The sequence below is a fragment of the Danio rerio genome, chromosome 3 (genome assembly GCF_049306965.1).
Source record: "Danio rerio strain Tuebingen ecotype United States chromosome 3, GRCz12tu, whole genome shotgun sequence".
NCBI classification, from domain to species: Eukaryota; Metazoa; Chordata; class Actinopteri; order Cypriniformes; family Danionidae; genus Danio; species Danio rerio.
This window is the reverse complement of record NC_133178.1, coordinates 55,740,079-55,759,499: the sequence shown is the minus strand read 5'-3', so window position 1 is coordinate 55,759,499 and position 19,421 is coordinate 55,740,079. Positions and strand designations below refer to the sequence as shown.

General features: G+C 36.2%; 1 protein-coding gene across 6 annotated transcripts in view; it reads right to left on the bottom strand.

Moving 5' to 3' along the window:
• The window catches only part of brd4 (bromodomain containing 4), a 111,563-nt gene that overhangs the window by 2,878 nt on the left and 89,264 nt on the right, over window positions 1-19,421 (bottom strand). For 3 of the 6 annotated variants that reach the window (XM_068217462.2, XM_073943218.1, XM_073943211.1), the window contains 10 exons: window positions 18,223-18,443; window positions 17,691-18,067; window positions 15,722-15,832; window positions 15,245-15,625; window positions 10,321-11,043; window positions 7,648-7,742; window positions 7,401-7,557; window positions 6,274-6,404; window positions 3,890-4,095; window positions 3,446-3,710 (listed from right to left, as the gene is read on the bottom strand). In XM_068217462.2, coding sequence (XP_068073563.2) covers window positions 3,446-3,710; window positions 3,890-4,095; window positions 6,274-6,404; window positions 7,401-7,557; window positions 7,648-7,742; window positions 10,321-11,043; window positions 15,245-15,625; window positions 15,722-15,832; window positions 17,691-18,067; window positions 18,223-18,443 — 2,667 coding nt within the window. 6 annotated transcript variants of the gene reach the window in all.

Here is a 19,421-nt window from a genome sequence, read left to right as displayed (position 1 = left end):
CAACAGCACAAAACAGTGACACAGCAAAGACGAAGTGCTGGTCTTGCTGTTTTCAAAGGACGCAAATGACGGTGCGGCTGTTTGTCTGCAACGCAAAAGTTGATAAGCAGCAGGGTCAACACCATATCCATGCTGGCACATAAAACCTAAGGATGGTTCATATTGAATCTAGTTTAGTTATGTAACTATTTATAGTAAAGCAAATATTTATATCTTTTTTTTACTGAGGATTTGCACCATGTTTATTTGGACTTTGACACATTATTTACTATTTTCTTATTTTTTATTTGTTCATTGTAAGTGGTGTTGTTTATGTTAACTGGAAATATATTATTTGGAAAAAGTCAAACTTGCTTAAGTGTTCTGTTATTTTGTAACAATCTTTGTTTAGTTCATTCCCACAATTTTTGGGGAAATACATTGTCAGTAAATAAATGCACTAGTATTTCCCACTGAAAAACGCCTTGGAATAACATTGAAATAAATTGCTATAACTTGCTCAGGGAAAGGTGGATGTAGACAAAATTTATTTTGGAAGTATAAAACATCATAGTGTGTATTTGTAAAGAAAAAAAAACTTCATGGGGTTTTGTTTGTAATAACTGGAAAATGCTACTTTTTTAAAAACTGATTATCTTAAAATTCTGGAATAAAAAAAGTTTTAGACTGGACCTTTAAATGATACAGATTGAAGCTTTAGGTTCTCCTGTTTAAAATAATATATGACACTTGAGGCTGACTGCTAAAGTAAAAATAAAACTGCTTTAAAAATAATAATAATAATATAGGCCCATTAGGTGCTCACAAAATACCTCTAGGTCTTAAAGGGTTAATAGATTAAAAAAACAAAATATACAGCAAATATAAGTCCAAGGCACTCCAAAAACGTGGAAAAATATCAAAAAGACTTTATTGACATGGCTATTTCTTAAAACTGCACCTACACGTTTCACAAAAAACTTGCCTTCATTAGGGTTACAGAGATCACGTGCATCTGGAGTTTCTTTTAAACACTATGGTCTCATGACTCATTAGAATAGCATTAGAATACAAACGCACCTGAACTCGTTACCCTGATGAAGTGTTTGCCAAACCGTTTAGATTCAGTTTTAAGGAATAGATATGTCAATAAAGGCTTTTTAATATTTTATTCCACATTTTTCCAGTGACTTGAACTTGAACCCAAAGAACACCAGCACATTAATTAAGCTACCCCTGAGAGTTTTTTTGTTTGATTTCGGATTTTAATTAAACACATTTTATAAACTGTAAAATTTAAATAGAATTTTAGAATTAGAATTTTACCAGTGTTGCCATGACAGCACAGTAGCCCTGTTAAAAGCAGCAGGAACAAGTATACTATGCAGAAATGCACTGTTGGCTTGTTACTCCAGAGGATATTACTTTTTCTGTGAGCAGATGCACTTTAAGCACATATATTAAACTTATACTATAATTTTCAGCACTATAAACCAATAATATTCAGTATTAAATTGGGTATTGGTGTGCAATAAAAAAATTCATTTCCCATCATGCATTGTGAAATGTTGCTCATCTATATTTATTTAAAGAAGTGAATCAAAACCTTTTAAAGTTGTCTTAAATTTGACTTGGTGAAACCTGCGGACAAAAGTTAAGCCCTTTTACAAGAACATTATAAATCAAATTTCAGACTTATGCAGAGCTAAAGCATTCCTAAGCATTTTTTTCTTATGGCAGTGGAAAAGACTTTTAGTTGTCCTCTTCAAAAAAAAAAAACCTAAATTAGTTTATTTCTAAGCCATTTATTTTATTGTGTCAATACAAGCAAATTCTAGTTGTATACACTGACTTTAATAAAATGCTGTTAATAAATTTAAAGGTGCAGTATGTTAGTTTGACACCTACTGGTTCAACTAGGTATTCAAAACAGGTGGCTCTAGGTCAGGGGTGCTCAAAACCCTGTTCCTGGAGATCTACCTTTCTACAGAGTTTAGCTCCAACCCCGATCAAACACACCTGAACCAATTAATTAGGACCTGAACAGCACTTGATAATTACAAACAGGTGTGTTTGATAAGGGTTGCATCTGAAATCTGCAGGAGGTAGATCTCCAGGAACAGGGTTGAGCACCCCTGCTCTAGGTGGTTCAAAACTCAGGCAAGGGCAGGTTGCCAGATTGCCAACACCAACAGCAGTGTGCCTGACTACTAAGCCTAAAGGCGGGTTAAAGCGTGTTCTAAAAAAAAAAGCAACGACATGCGATAGAAAGAATTTTTCATAATATTTTTCATATTAAAAGGAGTTTTTGTTCCAACAAACACCTGAAACGTATATTTTAGAAACAGCTTCAATTTCTTACAGCTGAACAACAGAAAACTAACTATAATCACCTCGGGTACACCTCATGTGCTTTATTCAGTGTTAAATGCTAACTATGTGAGTTTGAATGCCATTTTACAAGACATTGATTTCCAAATACTAAAAGCAGAAGCAGATAGTTCACCTCAGATCTTGAAAATAAAACAAACCGTTTGAAATTGAACTTTAAAACTGTGACTCAGTGCAAGCCAACACATATCAGTGATTCAGCATCTACATTTAATAATGTTAAAGAGGTTTAATATGTATCAATAAGATTATGAACCTTACTATTTTGTGAGTAAGTGCACCACACTTTGCTTCTAAATGGCTGTATTTAAATTTCTGTCGTGTTTCATCTGGTGCAAACAGCCAAATTGCTTATCACTGCAAATCTCAGCACGTATTGTGTTGTTAGGACACAGGGTTACAATGTAACCTGCTCACCTAATGTTCACGCTGGTAATTTTAATATTATTTGCTAATTATTAACCACCTCATGTGAAACTCTGAATCTGCGTCTCATTTCAGAGTCTGCTACTGTCCAATGGAGGTCGTATTTCAGTCACAGACAAACTTAAGAGCCTTCCTGACTGAATAAATAAAAAGCACTGTTTCTAAAAAAGGCAACCCGAGGTGCTGAAATAAAAATGGCTAAACTGGCATTGGGCGGGTAAAACGATCAAAACAAAGCAGATGCTCAGCACATTTTCAAAGCAGTATTTCTGACTTTAGCATTGTTTTTCAGATAAACAACTATGTTCACTTGGCTTAATTCTTAGATATCTGCAAACATATTACAGTATTTTATGCTTTAGAAGAGTCAAAAACCTACATACAGCCCCTTTAACATTTGTTGTAAGTTTTATTGTGATGTATTGTTCGTAATTGGATGACTGCTGGGTTAGTGATAGGGTAAATTTGCAGGGACAAAGAAAAAATAAAGAACTCTTTAAAATTATTTAAGACCTGTAACATAATATTTCAGTCAATTTAAGACATTTTTTTCCAAATTATGCTACAAGATGTTTCTGATCCCCTTCCAAATGTCAACTATCATTTATCATAAACCAGAATTGAGTGTTTTCAGCAGTAGCTAACGCACCGCCTCTCTCCTTCTCCGCTCCTGCTCTCGGCGACGTGCCATCTCCCTCTGCTGGTCAAGTGCACTCTGGGACGAGGCGGGCGACTGTGGTGGGGCTTGTGTCGGCTGCGAGGCCGAGGGTGACTGTGCCGGGTTTAGGGTTTGGGCTTGGGCTTGAGTTTGGTGCTGCTGTGGTGGCGGCTGGACCTGCTGGGGCTCCTGCCGCCTGCGGGGCTCCTCCAGAGGCCGTCGAGGCGGCTCAATCGAGTCCTCCTCATCTCGACCCCTTCAGAGAAACCAAAATCATTTTATAAAGAAGTGTTCTTTATGTGAAGCACTTTCAATCAGCATTGTGTATGAAATGTGCTATATAAATATACTTTTCTAGCTTCGAAAAGAAAGGTTTGAGCAAGCACCAATATGTTTCTTTCTTTAAAACAGCACTTGCCCGAATGGCTCTCTTACCGAAGTTTCTCCTGTTCTTTACGCAGCCGGTCTTTCTCAGCTTGCTCGACTTGGGCCTTGAGGGCTTTCTCTCGCTCTTCCTTCTCTCGGGCAGCACGCCGAAACTGCTCGAAGCTGTCACTGGAGGACTTCAGACCGGACGAGGGAGTGGTGGAGGATTTCTGTGCCAGGCTCGCCCAGGAACCCATGTTCTTAAATTTCACATCCTGGGGACAAAGAAATTAAAAAAATAAGCACAATCATCCTAGAGATGCTATATTCATGAAAAAGCAGGGCTGGGTGATAAATGATCATGTTCAATGCAATCTTTATGTTTTACAAAAAGATAATTCCCCCAAAAAATGTATTCTATCAATGGCTGCTTTTCCCCAACATTCTTCAAAGTATCTTCCTTTGTGTTCAACAAAAGAAAGAGACTTGAAACAAGTGGAAAACTATCCCTTTATACAGCATAAACATTACATTGAACATTTTGACTGCATTTACAGCATGGTTCAAGTGACTCAATTACGATTTTTTTCTCTCATGTGGCATAGATCGCACATGGCCCATGTATGTGTAAGCAGGAAAAAAAAAATCACATGGATTCTGATATACTCAGATCAGATTCAGGCCTTATTCATTTGTGGAAATTTATCCGATATGAATCGGATCTGTACCCTCGTCTCGTATAGATCGAATTTTCACCTGTCAATGCAAGTTGCGCATCATTGAAAACCGTAGTGAATGACGCTTTCATTTCAGAACAGACTTCAGCGAGTCGCAAACCTTAAATCTTATACACAAGGAATAAAAAGGCTTTTATATTGTCATATAGCACACTTAATTAAGCATGTTAACGAGACAAAAATAGAGAGAGCGTAACATCTGCCATGTAAACAATATAAATGAACAGAAAACTGTGGCATATGTCACGTGCATAAATCACACCACGGACATTTCGTTAAGATGCCTACAGGTTTAAAAGTGCCTAGATTAAAAGAAGATGGCAAAATGAGAACTTGCCTGTCAAACTATAGTAAACAACAGCTTGTCAAAAAGAATTTTTAAAATATTACACACTCAACAGATTAAATACAGGAATGGAGAAAAGGACACTCTTTAATTATCAGCTGGTAGTCGGCACCCGCTCTTTTTTTTTTTTTTCTGCTCATTGTGTCTTTGCCGTGTGCTGTGTAAAAGCAGACAATCACTTTTTAAATGATATAAGCAAGTCAGCAAAAAAAAAAGAAGAGAAAAAAAAATCGAAATTAACCATCAAGATCTTCAGTGCAAATGCAGCCTAAGAAAAATTGAAAAGATCCAGTCAGAAGGCCATTCAGTAGATTTACTGTAGTACCAGTAACTGCAGCACAGTACATTCAAAGGATTTGCAGATATTTAAACATTTACATTTATCATGTTTTATTACTTTCTGAATGCAGACGTCTATAAGATAAGCAATGGTATATAATTACAGTAACTTATGTTATGTTATAGCACAGGGGTTTTTCAAACTCGGTCCTGGGCTTTTCTCCCCATAGACTTCCATTCATACACATGCGAATGCGTCAGACCGGAAACGCAAGCTCGTGCCTCAGTTTTGCAGTTCGCTGCGTTGGAAAGTTCAAGCTTTGTGAACTCTGACCTGCTAATTCGCATCACTTGACTGCGTGAGATCAATTGAGGATCAAAACATGACCTCTCTGGACAGAAATTAAAAATATGGACCAATCGCTCACTTATTTAAATGCCTAATCATCTTGTTTAATCCCACCCCTTTTCGTAGCATTGTACGACAGAATTTTGCATGCTGAATCTCTAGTGTGAACTCAACTTCAAAGCTTGATTAGCTAGCCCAGGTGTCTCTGATTGTGATTGGAACTAAAATCTGCAGGACATCCAGGACTGAAATTGAGAACCCCTGCCATTGCATTTATATTTATTTGTTGTAAATCAATTCACAGTTGTTTTTCATACAGTTATCAGAAAAACTACATTTTGATATCATAAGCCAGGGGTCACCAATCTCGTTCCTGGAGGACCGGTGTCCCTGCAAGGTTTAGCTCCAACTTGCCTTAACACACCAGCCTGAATGATTCAAGTATACCTAGTGAGACCTTGATTAACTTGTCCAGATGTATTTGATTAGGGTTGGAGCTAAAATCTGCAGGACACCGTCCCTCCAGGAACAAGTTTAGTGACCCCTGTCATAAACTGACACACGAGTGGTTTATGAAATATTTTTTTTGGTTTATGATATTCAGGTTTACAATGTTTAATCTTAATGAGAATAATTAAAAAAAAAAAAGTTATTCTTATCAATTTTAAGTGATCTAAAAAAAATCACCCAGCCATACATAAAAAGTGAAGCATACTAAACCGTCCCTTTCACCCACCTGTACCTTTTTAGGAGCCGAGGGCGTCTTGGGCTCCTGTTTAAACTTCTCTTTGTCCTGCATGGAAGGAGGCGGGCCGCTCTGTTCAGACGAGCGGATCACAGGACGGGACATTTCAAGTGGTTTCATATCTGCTCCTGAAATACATTCATAAGCACTTAGCTCTGATTTCAAATACACTTCATTGACTACGTACACATGGACATCACCTTTACGCTACAGAACTGCAAATTAACTGTTTCATAGGGGTGTGATGTTATTTCGTGTCACGAGATCTGGCAAGATCAAATCGCGAGGAGATTTCTCATCGAGGTGAAAATTTTTCTCATGAGTTGTGATGTTAGCATGGTGGAGTGTGAGTAAAACTAGCATCGAATATTGGAGGCAAGATTAGATTTAAACCGCAAATAGAGTGCTTTGCACACACCTGTTGTGCGCCACTCGCATTGGTCACTCGGTTGTTTGGGAGGGTGTGACAACTGCTGCCATGACAAACACATTAACCATGAAATAACGCTTTAGATATGCTGAAAATCATAATCATTGTTAACTAATCGAATTAAGACACATGGAGTATTTCTATTTAAGTCGCATTATTGAAGTGCAGTATAAACAAGTCTCCTGGAGACTACTGACTCTACTCTAGCTTTTCCCAGACCACATAACATGTGTTTGGTGATGATGGTGGAGTTTGTTAGATTTTATAGCTAAATATTTAGCAATGTTTGCATTTCTTTTACTACATAGAATTAATTAAAACAGAAGTAAAAAAACATTCATTACTAATGGATAAAAAAAAAGCAGCTTAATTTTTTTCAGTAGAATAAAACTCTAGTTTTTATTCATCTTTGAAGATTTCTAACAAACGGTGTAAAAATCTTGTCTCGTGAACCCAATCTCTTGTTGTCTTGTCTTGTGGAGCAAGCATTTTGTCACACCCCTAATGGTTATATATAATAACCTGTTAAAAGCTACTAGTTACAATTTAATTAGCTGAAGTTAATAGTGAATAATAAAATTAAATTTTTAGAATTTGTGCACCTTTTTTAGAGCTATAAAAATAAACTTAAACTGAACAGGCAGAGCAGGACCACCACTAAAGTCCTGCGTGAAACTCAAGGCTTTCCACTCACTCTGTTGGCTGTGGCCCGGCATTGTGGGTTTGCTGTCGGGATGTTTATGAGACTCTGGTCTCATGGCCGGACTGAAGGGCTCACCGCGCATCACAGGTGACGGGGGCAGCTTTTCTTCTTTAATGCCACCCAAAGCTGAAGGACCTCGCTGTGGTTCCTGTAGCAAAGCAACAGCTCTAGTTACACCACATCATGAATCCATGCATGGACATTGGGAAGAATCTGTGACAAAGCAAACTGAACTGACCTTTTTGTCCTGAGAGGGGGACTGGTGGACTAAAGAATACTGGGGGATCTGAGGGGAATGCATCATGAGCGGGGAGGGGTTATCTCGCAGGTGTGCTGTCGAAATAAAGACATGGTTAAAATGCAAGTACTCACAATTCCGCTTATTACATTAAAAAATCCTGCTTGAACTGAATGGTTTGCTGAAGTGTAGGGGAATCTTTAAATTTGCAGCTTAAGCAACAAGCTTACTATAGATCATAAGATGAAAAGGAGTTACATTTGTGGTAATAAAACAAGGTAAAGACAGTAAAGACACAAAACAAGATAAAGACAGAGAAGAGCTCTATTACTTTATTATATAAGTAATCAAACATAAAATGAAGATATCAGTTATAGTGATGACTTGGGAAATGTCGACAAATTTGGCATCAAACACAACTAATGTGAAACATCGCGATGGATTATTGTCATATAATCCATTGTCATCATAGGTGGCTGTGAATTAATTTTTGACTAAAATTACTAAGTACAAGCATGAAAGCGAAAAATTTAAGCCGTGTACTGACGCTGTGGCACGTTACCTGATAGATTCAACAGACCAGAGTTGTTACATAAAGACAAGATTAATAAAAAAAAACACGTTTAACAACTAACATGAGACACAATCCAGCGGTACATCCTAGATAAACTGTCCGATGTGAACTGCTCTCTGGAGTTTTGTGCTCAAAGCACCCGCTGACTGATATGCTCAGATGAACGCGCATGCTGCAGTGCATGCCTGTGTGTGTGGTCACAGGCTGTGCATTTTCAGCGGTATAGTATGGATGGAGGGTTGTTCAGAAATGCTAAATAAAATGCCAGTGTGGACGTGGATCGTTTTCGCTCTAAAATGCCATTTTAAAACTAAGACATATTAGTGTAAACGAGGCCTAAGTGTGTATTTTTCGCAAGTGGGTTGCTGGTGCGACGAGGGTAGGGCGGAGTATCACAATGACAGCTCAGCAATGTGATGTCTATTGGCCATCGCGATGGACAATGGCATCATCTATGGACCCAAACATAGTCAAACATAATAAAATAGGAAATAAAGTTTGACAAACTATTTTCGAAAGAAGCACGTGATATGATTGATCGCAACTAGCCTCTCATCCAGAATCATTGGCAAACCAATTAGATTAATCCAAAGCTATAATAAAGTAGCCCACTTCACGTTACGTGCCTTATCTTTGTCTTTGGGGAAAAAATGTCCCCTGCTCTGAACTCTTGAAATTAAATTTTAAATAAAATTTAAAAAGTGGAATCTACTGTTTTTTTTCTACAAATTTTATAGCTTAACTAAATGTATGTGTGTGTGTGTGTGTGTGTATGTATATATATATATATATATATATATATATATATATATATATATATATATATATATATATATATATATATATATATATATATATATATATGTATATATATGTGTATATTTTTAAAAATTATTTATTAATTATTATTAACACATTTATAGTTATGTGGTTGCACAGCGATAGACCACTTTCTTAATTGAAACAGAAACAGCAACGTGTGCGGAAACAGCAACGTGTGCGGCAAGGCATCAATGCTTTAGAAAAGCTATTGGTCAATAGCCGGCAAATTAAAACACAGAAGCAGCTTGGGTTTATCAGAAGTATCGGATTGGGTTTCTATATTGATAGACACTCAAAATCAAATGACTCAGACTTAGGTGTGAAAAACACCTGATCGGGACATCCCTAATTTCAAGGTCACGATAATTAGCCCAATTAAGGACCAAGACCAAAAATAAACATTGTAATAATTTGAATCCCTGTTTCAGAACAAAACAATCGATCTACAGGTGTGAAAGCACCCTAAACAACACTTTAATCTGAGTGCTAGTATTATAAAAAATATCTAGTAAAATATTATGAATTGTCATCATGGAAAAGATAAATTAATTTAGTTATTAGTAATGTGTTATTAAAACTACAGTGATCAGCATAATCGAGTACCCCCCATTTATCCGTTTCTCAGTGAACATAATTATGAAATAATTAATATTTATATTAATTATATTTAGAAATTTCATGATTTACAATTAAATTCAAGCAAAATATTGGCAAAAAAAATAAATAAAAAAAATTTAAACATACAAAATTTCAACTTAATTTTTCAGTTGTTTTTTTTTTTTTTGCTTCTTTTGATTTTTTTTCTCTTTTTTAAATTTGTATTTAATATTTTTCTATAACATATAAATTTGGCTGTACTATTTTTTGGACCGTTATCATAAGTTATTTTGTTAGATAAGCTCCAGATTTGGCTTCAGTAGTAACTAATGTAATGTATATGCACAAATATAATATTGTTTAGCTTCCTATTAAAAATATGAATTTAAAAGAGCGAGCACTGTATTATCAGGGTTTCAACATGACCCGTTAAGTTCAATTTTAGCCTTTTTGAGACCTTTTTAAGACCATTTTAAGACCAAGATTTTTTAAACCTTAAAAAAAATATTAAAAACAAATGTTATTGTAAGGAAGATAATTAAATTATAGTAACTCTGATTACATTTAGAAATGTACTGAAAAAAATCTTCTTTCCGTTTAACAGAAATGGGAGAAAAATATATACAGGAGGGCAAATAATTCTGATTTCAATTGTATGTGTGTGTGTGTTATGTTGTTACCGGAGTTGTAGGAGTCAGCTTTGTGTTGGCGTGGCGAGTGATGCTGCGTGGCCTGCTGCTGCTGGATGATCTGCTGTGCTTTTGTGGAGGGCATGGACACTTTGTGTTGACCGGGCTGCGTCTGTGCGGTCTGCAGCGGGCCTTGAGGGAAGCCGAGCTGCTGCATGTGTCTGGCCTGGTGCTGTGAGAGCTGTGGCGAGGGCTGGTGTGGCGCTGGCTGCTGCGGCTGCACTTGAGTCTGAACGGGAAGCTGCGGAGGGGGCAAGTGAGATTGAACCTGCACCGACTGCAGCAGAGACGGCTGTCCTGGCGGCTGAGGCCTGCTCTGCAGCGACTGCATCAGTGATGTCGGCGTTGCCTGTAGTCGGTTGGGCTGTAGGTGCTGCAAGTACATGGGCAGGGACATGGAGGGCACAGGCTCCTCGTCATCCTCCAGCAGCATCTGAGGGGGCTGAGAGGAGAGCAGGCCTTGGGGTGTGAGCGTAGGAGGGGATAGCGGCCTTGGGCGCATCTGCTGTGGGGCGTGTAGCGGGTGATGAGGGAGGTGCTGCTGCTGGGGTGGAGCAGGCTGCTGCTGCTGCGGCTGAAGCTGCTGTGGGGGCACCAGGGTCTGCTGGGGTGGTGGCTGCTGTTGGGACGTGCTTTGCTGCAGAGGTTTAGGAGGTAGTGGGGCTGCCCTGTTACTGGGCCGTGAAGGCTGTTGGGGCAAAGCGTTGTGCAGGGCTGTTGAGCAAGAGAAGAGAGAAAGGAGAGAAAAAAAACAAAGTTAAATGGTCATGGTAGACTGTATTGGAAAAAAAGAAAAAGTAATCCCTGCATGTAAACTGGCTTGGAGAAATCAGCTGTTACATTTGGAGCCAACTAGATACTATTAGAAAGGAAAACTCAAACAATTTAACAAAATTTGGCATTTTTTTATCTGTTAGCTTGAAATAAAAACCGTGTGGAATAATGCATCATGTCTGTTGTCTGTAATGTTTTAATATGCTTAGAACTCAGTTGTTCAAACAGGCCTTTATAAACAATTTGGCTTGTTATGTGGGTGAATTTTTATTTCTTATTATGACTTACATATTGTTTTTCCTTATGTTTTTTTGTGTTTTTCCTTTGCCTATGTTATATTTGGACACAACATGTAAAACAGAGAACCCTTTTGTTTCTGAAATGTTCTCTTTAATAAAACTTATTTGACAAAAAATGGTCATAGAAGCCCACAGTCTTTTAGTTAAACAGGGATGTCAAAACTTGGTCCTGGAGGGCCGGTGTCTTGAAAAGTTTAGCTCCAACCCTTATTAAACACACCTGAACCAGCTAATCAAGCTCCTGCTAGATATAGCTGTTTCTCAACATGTGTTCGTGTAACATCATCCTCAACCTCCAACGTCATTTCAGAAGAACCCAAGGTTCAAAAATAAGGTTTATGATGATTTTTTTTGGTTCAAAAAACCTAAGACCGGAGAACGGAGGACGGCTGAAAAAGTTCCCGGATGTGTGTGTTCTTGATATCGAGGATGCAGTGATGCAGACTTGAACACTAAACTTGCTCTAGATGTCCCAGAAGTCATTGTGATGGGTTAAGGGAGGTGTGAAGCACAACATTATATATATATATATATATATGTTTTTTAATAAAGTTCAGAGATAAAACTTCTCAGAAGTTTCCCTAAATGAAACGACGAAAGTAAACGCATTAAGAGTAGAACGCAGCATCCCATTTCTCGCAGGACGTGTTCTGTGTTCTCACAGTATCCCGAGTTCGTTCTTCCGAGGTGACCAGACAAGAACGGTCTTCACAAGAACACAAGTCCATTCTCTTGGCTCTTGAAATTGTAAAAAAGCCATACATAAATTTCAAGGCAGGTGTGTTGAAGCAAGTTGGAGCTAAACTCAGCAGGACACCGGCCCTTCAGGACTGAGTTTGGACACCCTAGAGTTAAAGGTACACAAAATGCTGCATAAAATAAAATGCATGATATTTCCAATCAGAAGTAGCAGTGTGTGTGGCTGACAAATATTTTTTTTCTCTCATAACGACAGTAATTGATTTTTGCGGAGTGTGTTTTTTCTGGCTGGTTCAGGAGGTAGCAGCAAGTAAATGATTCATTAAATCAATCAAAGCAGCTGATTTAATCAGACGTTACTCTTTTGGAATTAATCAAGGAATTAAAAAAAAAATCACTGCTTCATTCTATTTATTGAATGACAGACTGCATCTAACACTGAACAAATACTCTGCTTTAAAGATGATCTGCCTGCGCAGAAATCTGCAAGTTTGCTGTGTTATAAATGAAATAAAGTATATGTGTGTATTTGTAGTGGATCGAATACTATTTGCGTATCAACGTTGTTGTTAGCTGCTGCTGTAGGCTCAAGTAAAGTTTTTATTTAACCCATGCCAATTACGCGAATAAATAAATAAATAAACAAACACTATTCATAATGACAAAAGTAGCCAAAATCTGACAATACATGTGGCTGTGGTTTTGTTTTGGCCCTGAACGCGTGCACTTTAACTTTTTTACTTCTTGTTTGTTTTGTAAATAACTAAAAAAAATTATACCAAATAAAATTTGTTTCAAACAAAAAACAATAGTTGTGAATGACGATCGCGCAAAACAAGTAACATTCAAACTTCATATAATAAAGGCATTAGTAATAAATGCAGCTTATGTCCTCTTCATTCCTTTATTTGTGTTTATAATGCTTAAACAATATTGAACAATGCCTAAAATGTTCATATCACAACTACTTTTCACACTTGCCTTCTTAAAGGGATAGTTCACCCAAAAACAAATATGCCCTTATTTATTTCCCCCTCATGATGTTTAAACCTTTAAGTTTCTTTCTTCTGTTGAACAGATTGCTGGCACCTAACGACTTCCATAGTAATTTTTTTCCTCTTATAGAAGTCAATGGATGAAAACAACAGAAATAATGGCCAATTGTATTTAAAATATATAACACATTCCCACATTACTATACATTTTTGTTTCACTTAAATTTATTAAGACTTGGCATTAGTAATAAATACAGTGACCTTCGGTATAAACTGTAAATTAAAATTTAACTGTCTGCTTCACTCTTCTATTTGCTTGTGTTTATAACCCCTGAAAAATCTTGAACAATTCTTGAAATTTCACTTCATATTACTCCAACTTAAAACAGAAATACACAAACAAAAAAGAAGTGATTTTGAATAATGCATTGAACAAGTGAGTAAATGATGATAGAGTTTTCATTTTTAGGTGAACTGTCCCTTTAAAATGAATCGCCTTAAGGCGATTGTAAGTTGCTTTGGATAAAAGTAGCTGCTAAATGAATGCTAAACGCTAAATGAAGAGTTAAAGTTTAATTTAACGTACTTGCATAATTCTGAATGTATTAAAATAGAACCTCAAAACCACAAGCAAGTCATATTGCTCTACATATGAAGCAGAAAATATGATGCATCAAACTAGGTCTGTATGATATTGGCAAAAAATGACAGCGATATTTTGTATTTCTGCTATCTATTTATACATCCATCTATCTATCCATATATGTTATATATATATACACAGGGCTTTTTTGCTTGGTAGCGTTGGTGCTCCCAACTTTAAAAATGTAGGCGTACCAGACAAAATTTAGTCGCACCCACCAATTATGAGCACCGTTACTACAAGTTTTATATAAACAGATTTATTGCTTTTGAAATCAACACTAATCTAAACTAACAAGCAAATATATATATGTAAGGAAAACAAAATTAAGTGAGGAAAACAAAAACCCTGCCCATCACATGAATCCGCGTCTGTTTTAAAGTGAAGCAGGGTTTGATGCGCGAATAAAGCGAGTAAACTCAAATGTTCACGCGACAATTTACGCGTGAATTGCGCAATTTATCCGCGTGTTCCGTGTCTGGTGTGAACACAGCATAACAGTATTGAGGTAAAGCAATAAATAAAATTGCAACTTAAAAAGCAACTTAAATCCAAGTCAATCATATCTTAGTGATGAATGAAACTGTTAATGAAACATATGAGGCATAAATGTGCAGTTCAGTTATTTACTGCAAATAATATGCTGAAAAGAAAAACCAAGAAAACCAGGTGTTAACCACATTTAAAATACTATAGTAATTTAAAGTAAAGGTAAATAATTAGTAATAAAAATTAGATTGTATATATAGTTAGACCTCTTCAGTAATAAATTACACAACATAGTATCATTAGTAACTACATATATATATATATATATATATATATATATATATATATATATATATATATATATAAATATATATATATATAAATATAAATATGTATATACACACACACACACACACACACACAAATATATATATATATATATATATATATATATATATATATATATATATATATATATATATATATATATATATATATATATATGTGTGTGTTTGTGTGTGTATACATGTATAAATATATATTTATCTTCTCTTCTCTCTTTTAGTCATCTTTCCATCAAGCAAATTTCTTGTGCTAGCCTAATTGGTTGGCGACGTAAACACACCAAAAAGTTTGCTGTCGGCCACCGTAAAAAAGGGTAGAAGTCATCATTCTCACCATCATATGGATTTACTGTCATTGGCTAGACACCGGCCTTCACAGCTTCATGAATGTTGGTGCTGTCACTTATTGATTCGTGATTGGTAAATATAACTTGTGTGGATGCTACTGCCCTACTTGAGTAAAATAATAGCTTCACGACTGAAAAGCTTTTTAATTTAAAAAGTAGTGACGCTACCGCCACAGTACTGAGAAATGTAGTTAAGCTTGCCCAACATTGTTGAATACAAAATAGTCAACATCTGAAGTGGATCTAAAACGATATATTGTGCAGCCCTACATTAAACCTGTTCTGGACAGTAGCTTGCAGTAATACACAGCAGTTGTCCACTCACCTGGGGATGGAAGGATGGGGTGCTGGTTGAGGAACGGATGCGTCTCAGGTGACACTGGGCCTCCTGGAGGGTGAGCGTTGAGGTGAGGTGGAGCAGGAGAGGACGAGTCGTTTGCGTGGTGAGGAAGGTGCATGAAGTGAGCCAGAGGGTCAAAAGGGTTTTCCAGGAGCTGCGAGGGCTCCAGAGCCGTGACGGGAGGTGGCATGTAAGCAGCTGGAGAGGGATGCTGCGGCTGCTGCTGCTTCAGCTGAATGCTGGGTTGCAGAGCAGGGGTCTGGGGTTGAAGGGGGACCTGCGGCAGAGGCATGCCTGGAGCCGTGGTCTGGTGATGAGCCTTCTTTCCTTCACCTCTCCCTCTCTTCTTTGGCTTAGAAGCCATCCCTGAGATAGGGAAGAGATGACTCTTTATGCATTGCAGTTTCTCGGATCATTTATCATTGTGAATGCAGTTAGATTTGACAGAGCTGCAGGGCTCACCTGTCTCAGAGTCTTCACTTTCTGAGGAGCTGGACTCACTGCTGCTGCCCGAATCGGAGGAAGTGCCTTTTGTCTTGACAGCACTTATCGCCTCCATGGACTTCTCCGGAACTGAAGGATGAGAACATTTGAAAAACTCTTCATCTACTCAAATTATTTGTCCTAAGTGATGCAATTTGGACAGCACTAAATGAAAAGGGGATATGAAAATCAGCTTTTAAAGAGTTTTCAAGGTTCCCACTCTAAGCCAAATGTCAAATGATCCGACTAAAATGTAGAATTTCCATGACCTATACAGAGAAAATAGTCAGCTGTTGTGTTGAGCAATCCCTCCCCAATTTTGTGATTGTTTGGTCACTTATTTAATGCAAAATCAAGCAAATGGCTCAAAAGGAGCTTGCAGTTTTAATAATTGGTGTGGATTTCGGCATGAAAACTGTTCAAATTTCTTCTGTGACATCTGCATTGTTTATATAGAACAAATACCAATATTTTCCATACAGAAACGGTTCATCCCGAGAATTTTCATAGACAAGGAAGAGCATTGTGCTTCTCCTCAAGTGTGTGACCCATTTTAGATCCATCAACATTACTGCAATGCACATTCAGCCAAAGACTGTTTCAACAAGGCTAACTTTTTTTGTTTTCATCGCTAAAATTTGAGAATAATTTGCGAGAAAAAAATTATAAAGGTTTGTTTATTTTGATCATTTGACTGATTTGTGTATCAGATATGATAAAGTAAGCTTTATACGGCTAAAAGGTAAACCTTATCTCTTGTTTGTTTTATATACACTTAAAGTCAGAATTATTAGCCCACTTCAAATTTTTCTTCTTTCTTTTTAAAAGATTTTTCAAATGATGTTTAACAGAGCAGGGAAATTTTCAGATCAGGTCTGATAATATTTTTTTCTTCTAGAGAAAGTCTTATTTGTTTTATTTCGGCTAGAATAAAAGCAGTTTTTATTTTTTTAAACACAATTTTAGGGACAAAATTATTAGCCCCTTTAAGCTATATTTATTCTAGATAATCTACAGAACAAACCACTGTTATACAATAACTTGCCTAATTACCCTAACCTGTCTAGTTAACCTAACCAACCTAGTTAAGCCTTTAAATGTCACTTTGAGCTGTGTTAAAGTGTCTTGAAAAATATCTAGTCAAATATTATTTACAGCCATCATGGTAAAGATAAAATAAATTAGTAATTAGAAATGAGTTATTTAAACTATTATGTTCAGAAATGTGTTGAAAAAAAATCTTTTCCCTGTTAAACAGAAATTGGGGAAAAAATAAACAAGCAATATAAAAATTCAGGGGGGCTAATAATTATATTTTCAACTGTATATCACAGAGACAAGTGGTTATTGGGGTCAAATAAGTAATAAAGAACTAGGATTTGTAAATTTGTATACATTTTCACAGCAAAACCAAAATCAGTCATTTTAGGCTGCAATAATTTGAAATATGTTCCACAACTCCAGAAGGAACTGGCCGAGTACGAAGCAGACAAAAATACAAAAACGGAGAGGATTTTACAAGGTATAGTTTACAGACTGTATTGATCTTTGGGATTTAAATACTGTGAAAGATTAAAAAATAAATGAGTAAATAAAAAACGAAAGAAAGAAAAATTATTCTACCCATAACAACAGTGACGTGAAACATGTGAAACAACATGATAAAAAAAAAAAAAAACACGATAAAGAAAAACACATTTTGATAAATGGGAAGTAAAAATTTCCTGATATTCCATGACTTGAACACAAAAACTTCTAAATCTCCCTGACTTTGAATGTCGGCAAGACCTTTTAAATTTCCAGAAACTACAGAAATTCCACGACCCGTGGGAACCCTGTTTTAGAGACACACTATCTACTATTGCATGCACACATTGATAACACTGAATGTTTTGGAATGAATCCACTCTGACTCAACAGGCCCTTGAGTGTTGCTCTGATCACTCACCGGCTGGTTTCTTCTTCTTGCGAAGACAGGACGACACGTATCTCTCCAGCTCCCGCAGCGTTGAAGGTTTTAACGTCTCGAAGTCGATCTCAATCTCGTCCGGGTTGGAGTTCTTGAGTGAAGGCTCGCGGGACTGAATGATATGAACCACTCGGCCCAGCTTGTCTCCAGGCAGCTTGTTAATGTCCAGACTCAGCTGTCTCTTCTCTTCATAGGACATGGGTTTACACTTCTCCCCTGCGGCCATGCCTGCCATCGCAGCCCCTCCAGTAAGACCCAGATCCTCTTCAGTATCCAGACCTGGCACAGGCTGCAGGGTTGGTGGGGCAGCACCTGGAGGAGCCATGGAGCGGGTGCCCTTTCCTCCCTCCTTCTTGCTGCAGGGTGTAAAAGAACAAAAACAACTAATTTTTAATAATATAACACAGTTAAAAGAAAGAGAGCAAAACTTTTAGGTTGTCCAAAATTCAGTGAACAAAATCTTGGCTACTTTCTTGCCTATAATGTGCACAAATCAAACGTCTGAGCCCACCTAAGCTTCTTAGACTTCTTAGGCAGAGGATCCTTGTTCTTGGGCTTTCCTTGAGGCTTGAGGGCAGGAGGCGGCTCCAGGATCTCTTCCAGTGCCGGCATGACTCCTGCTTTCTTTTTGTGCTTGTCTTTCTTCTTCTCCTTCTTTTCCTTCTCCTTTTTCTTTGGTTTGCTGGCCTGAGGCTGGGACAAGGCAGCCAGCTGCTCATGAACCGCTTTCAACTGAGGAACAAGAAAGACGAAAACAAACAGGGAGATTAAAGTTGCTCAGTGGACAGTATTGACCTTATTTTTCAGATATGAGCGGGCGCAGTCTTCGGATCCTTTATGGCTCGAGACTTCTGATTTTATTGACTTCCATTGATTTTTATACATTAATACAGCTTGTTGTGCTGAATGATGTTGCAAATTGATCTTTGCTTATTATACTCTTTAATTTTTTATGTATAGTTAGAGAACACACTTGTTTGTATAGCAAGCAGTTTGACTATTTTCTGGTGTTTATTATTCCGAGTCATTTCACTCATAGGCAATTAAATCGCAAGTACTAAAAACTAAAATAAATAAATAAATAAATAAAAGTACATAAGGTAAATAATTTAAATAAGTTACATAAAGTAAATAAACAAAAAATAAAAGTAAATAAAAAAGTAAATACAATAAATAAATAAAAAAGTAAATAAAGTAGATAAAATAAAAGAAAATATATTTAAAAAGTAAATAAAATAATAAAAAATTAAAAAGTACATAAAGTAAATAAACAAAAAAAGTAAATAAAAATATAGTTAATACGTAAATAAAAAGCAAATAAAATAAAAAAATAAAAAATAAATAAACTAATAAAATTAAATAAAGTACATTTAAAAATATAGTAAATAAAAAATATATAAAAATTAAGTAAATAAAGTAAAAAACTAAGTAAAATAAATAAAGTAAATAAATAAATAAAAGTAAATAAACAAAAAATAAAACAAATAAAATAAATTAAAAATATAGTTAAGTAAATAAAAAGTAAATAAAGTAAAAAAAATTAAACAGGTAAATACAATTTTTTGTTAATAAGTAAATAAAAAAGTTATTAAGTAACTGAATAAAAATTAAGTAAATAAAGTTAAAAAAATAAAGTAAATAAAGTAAAATAAATAAGTGGATAAAGAAAATAAACAAAAAATAAAGTAAATAAAAAATATAGGTAATAAG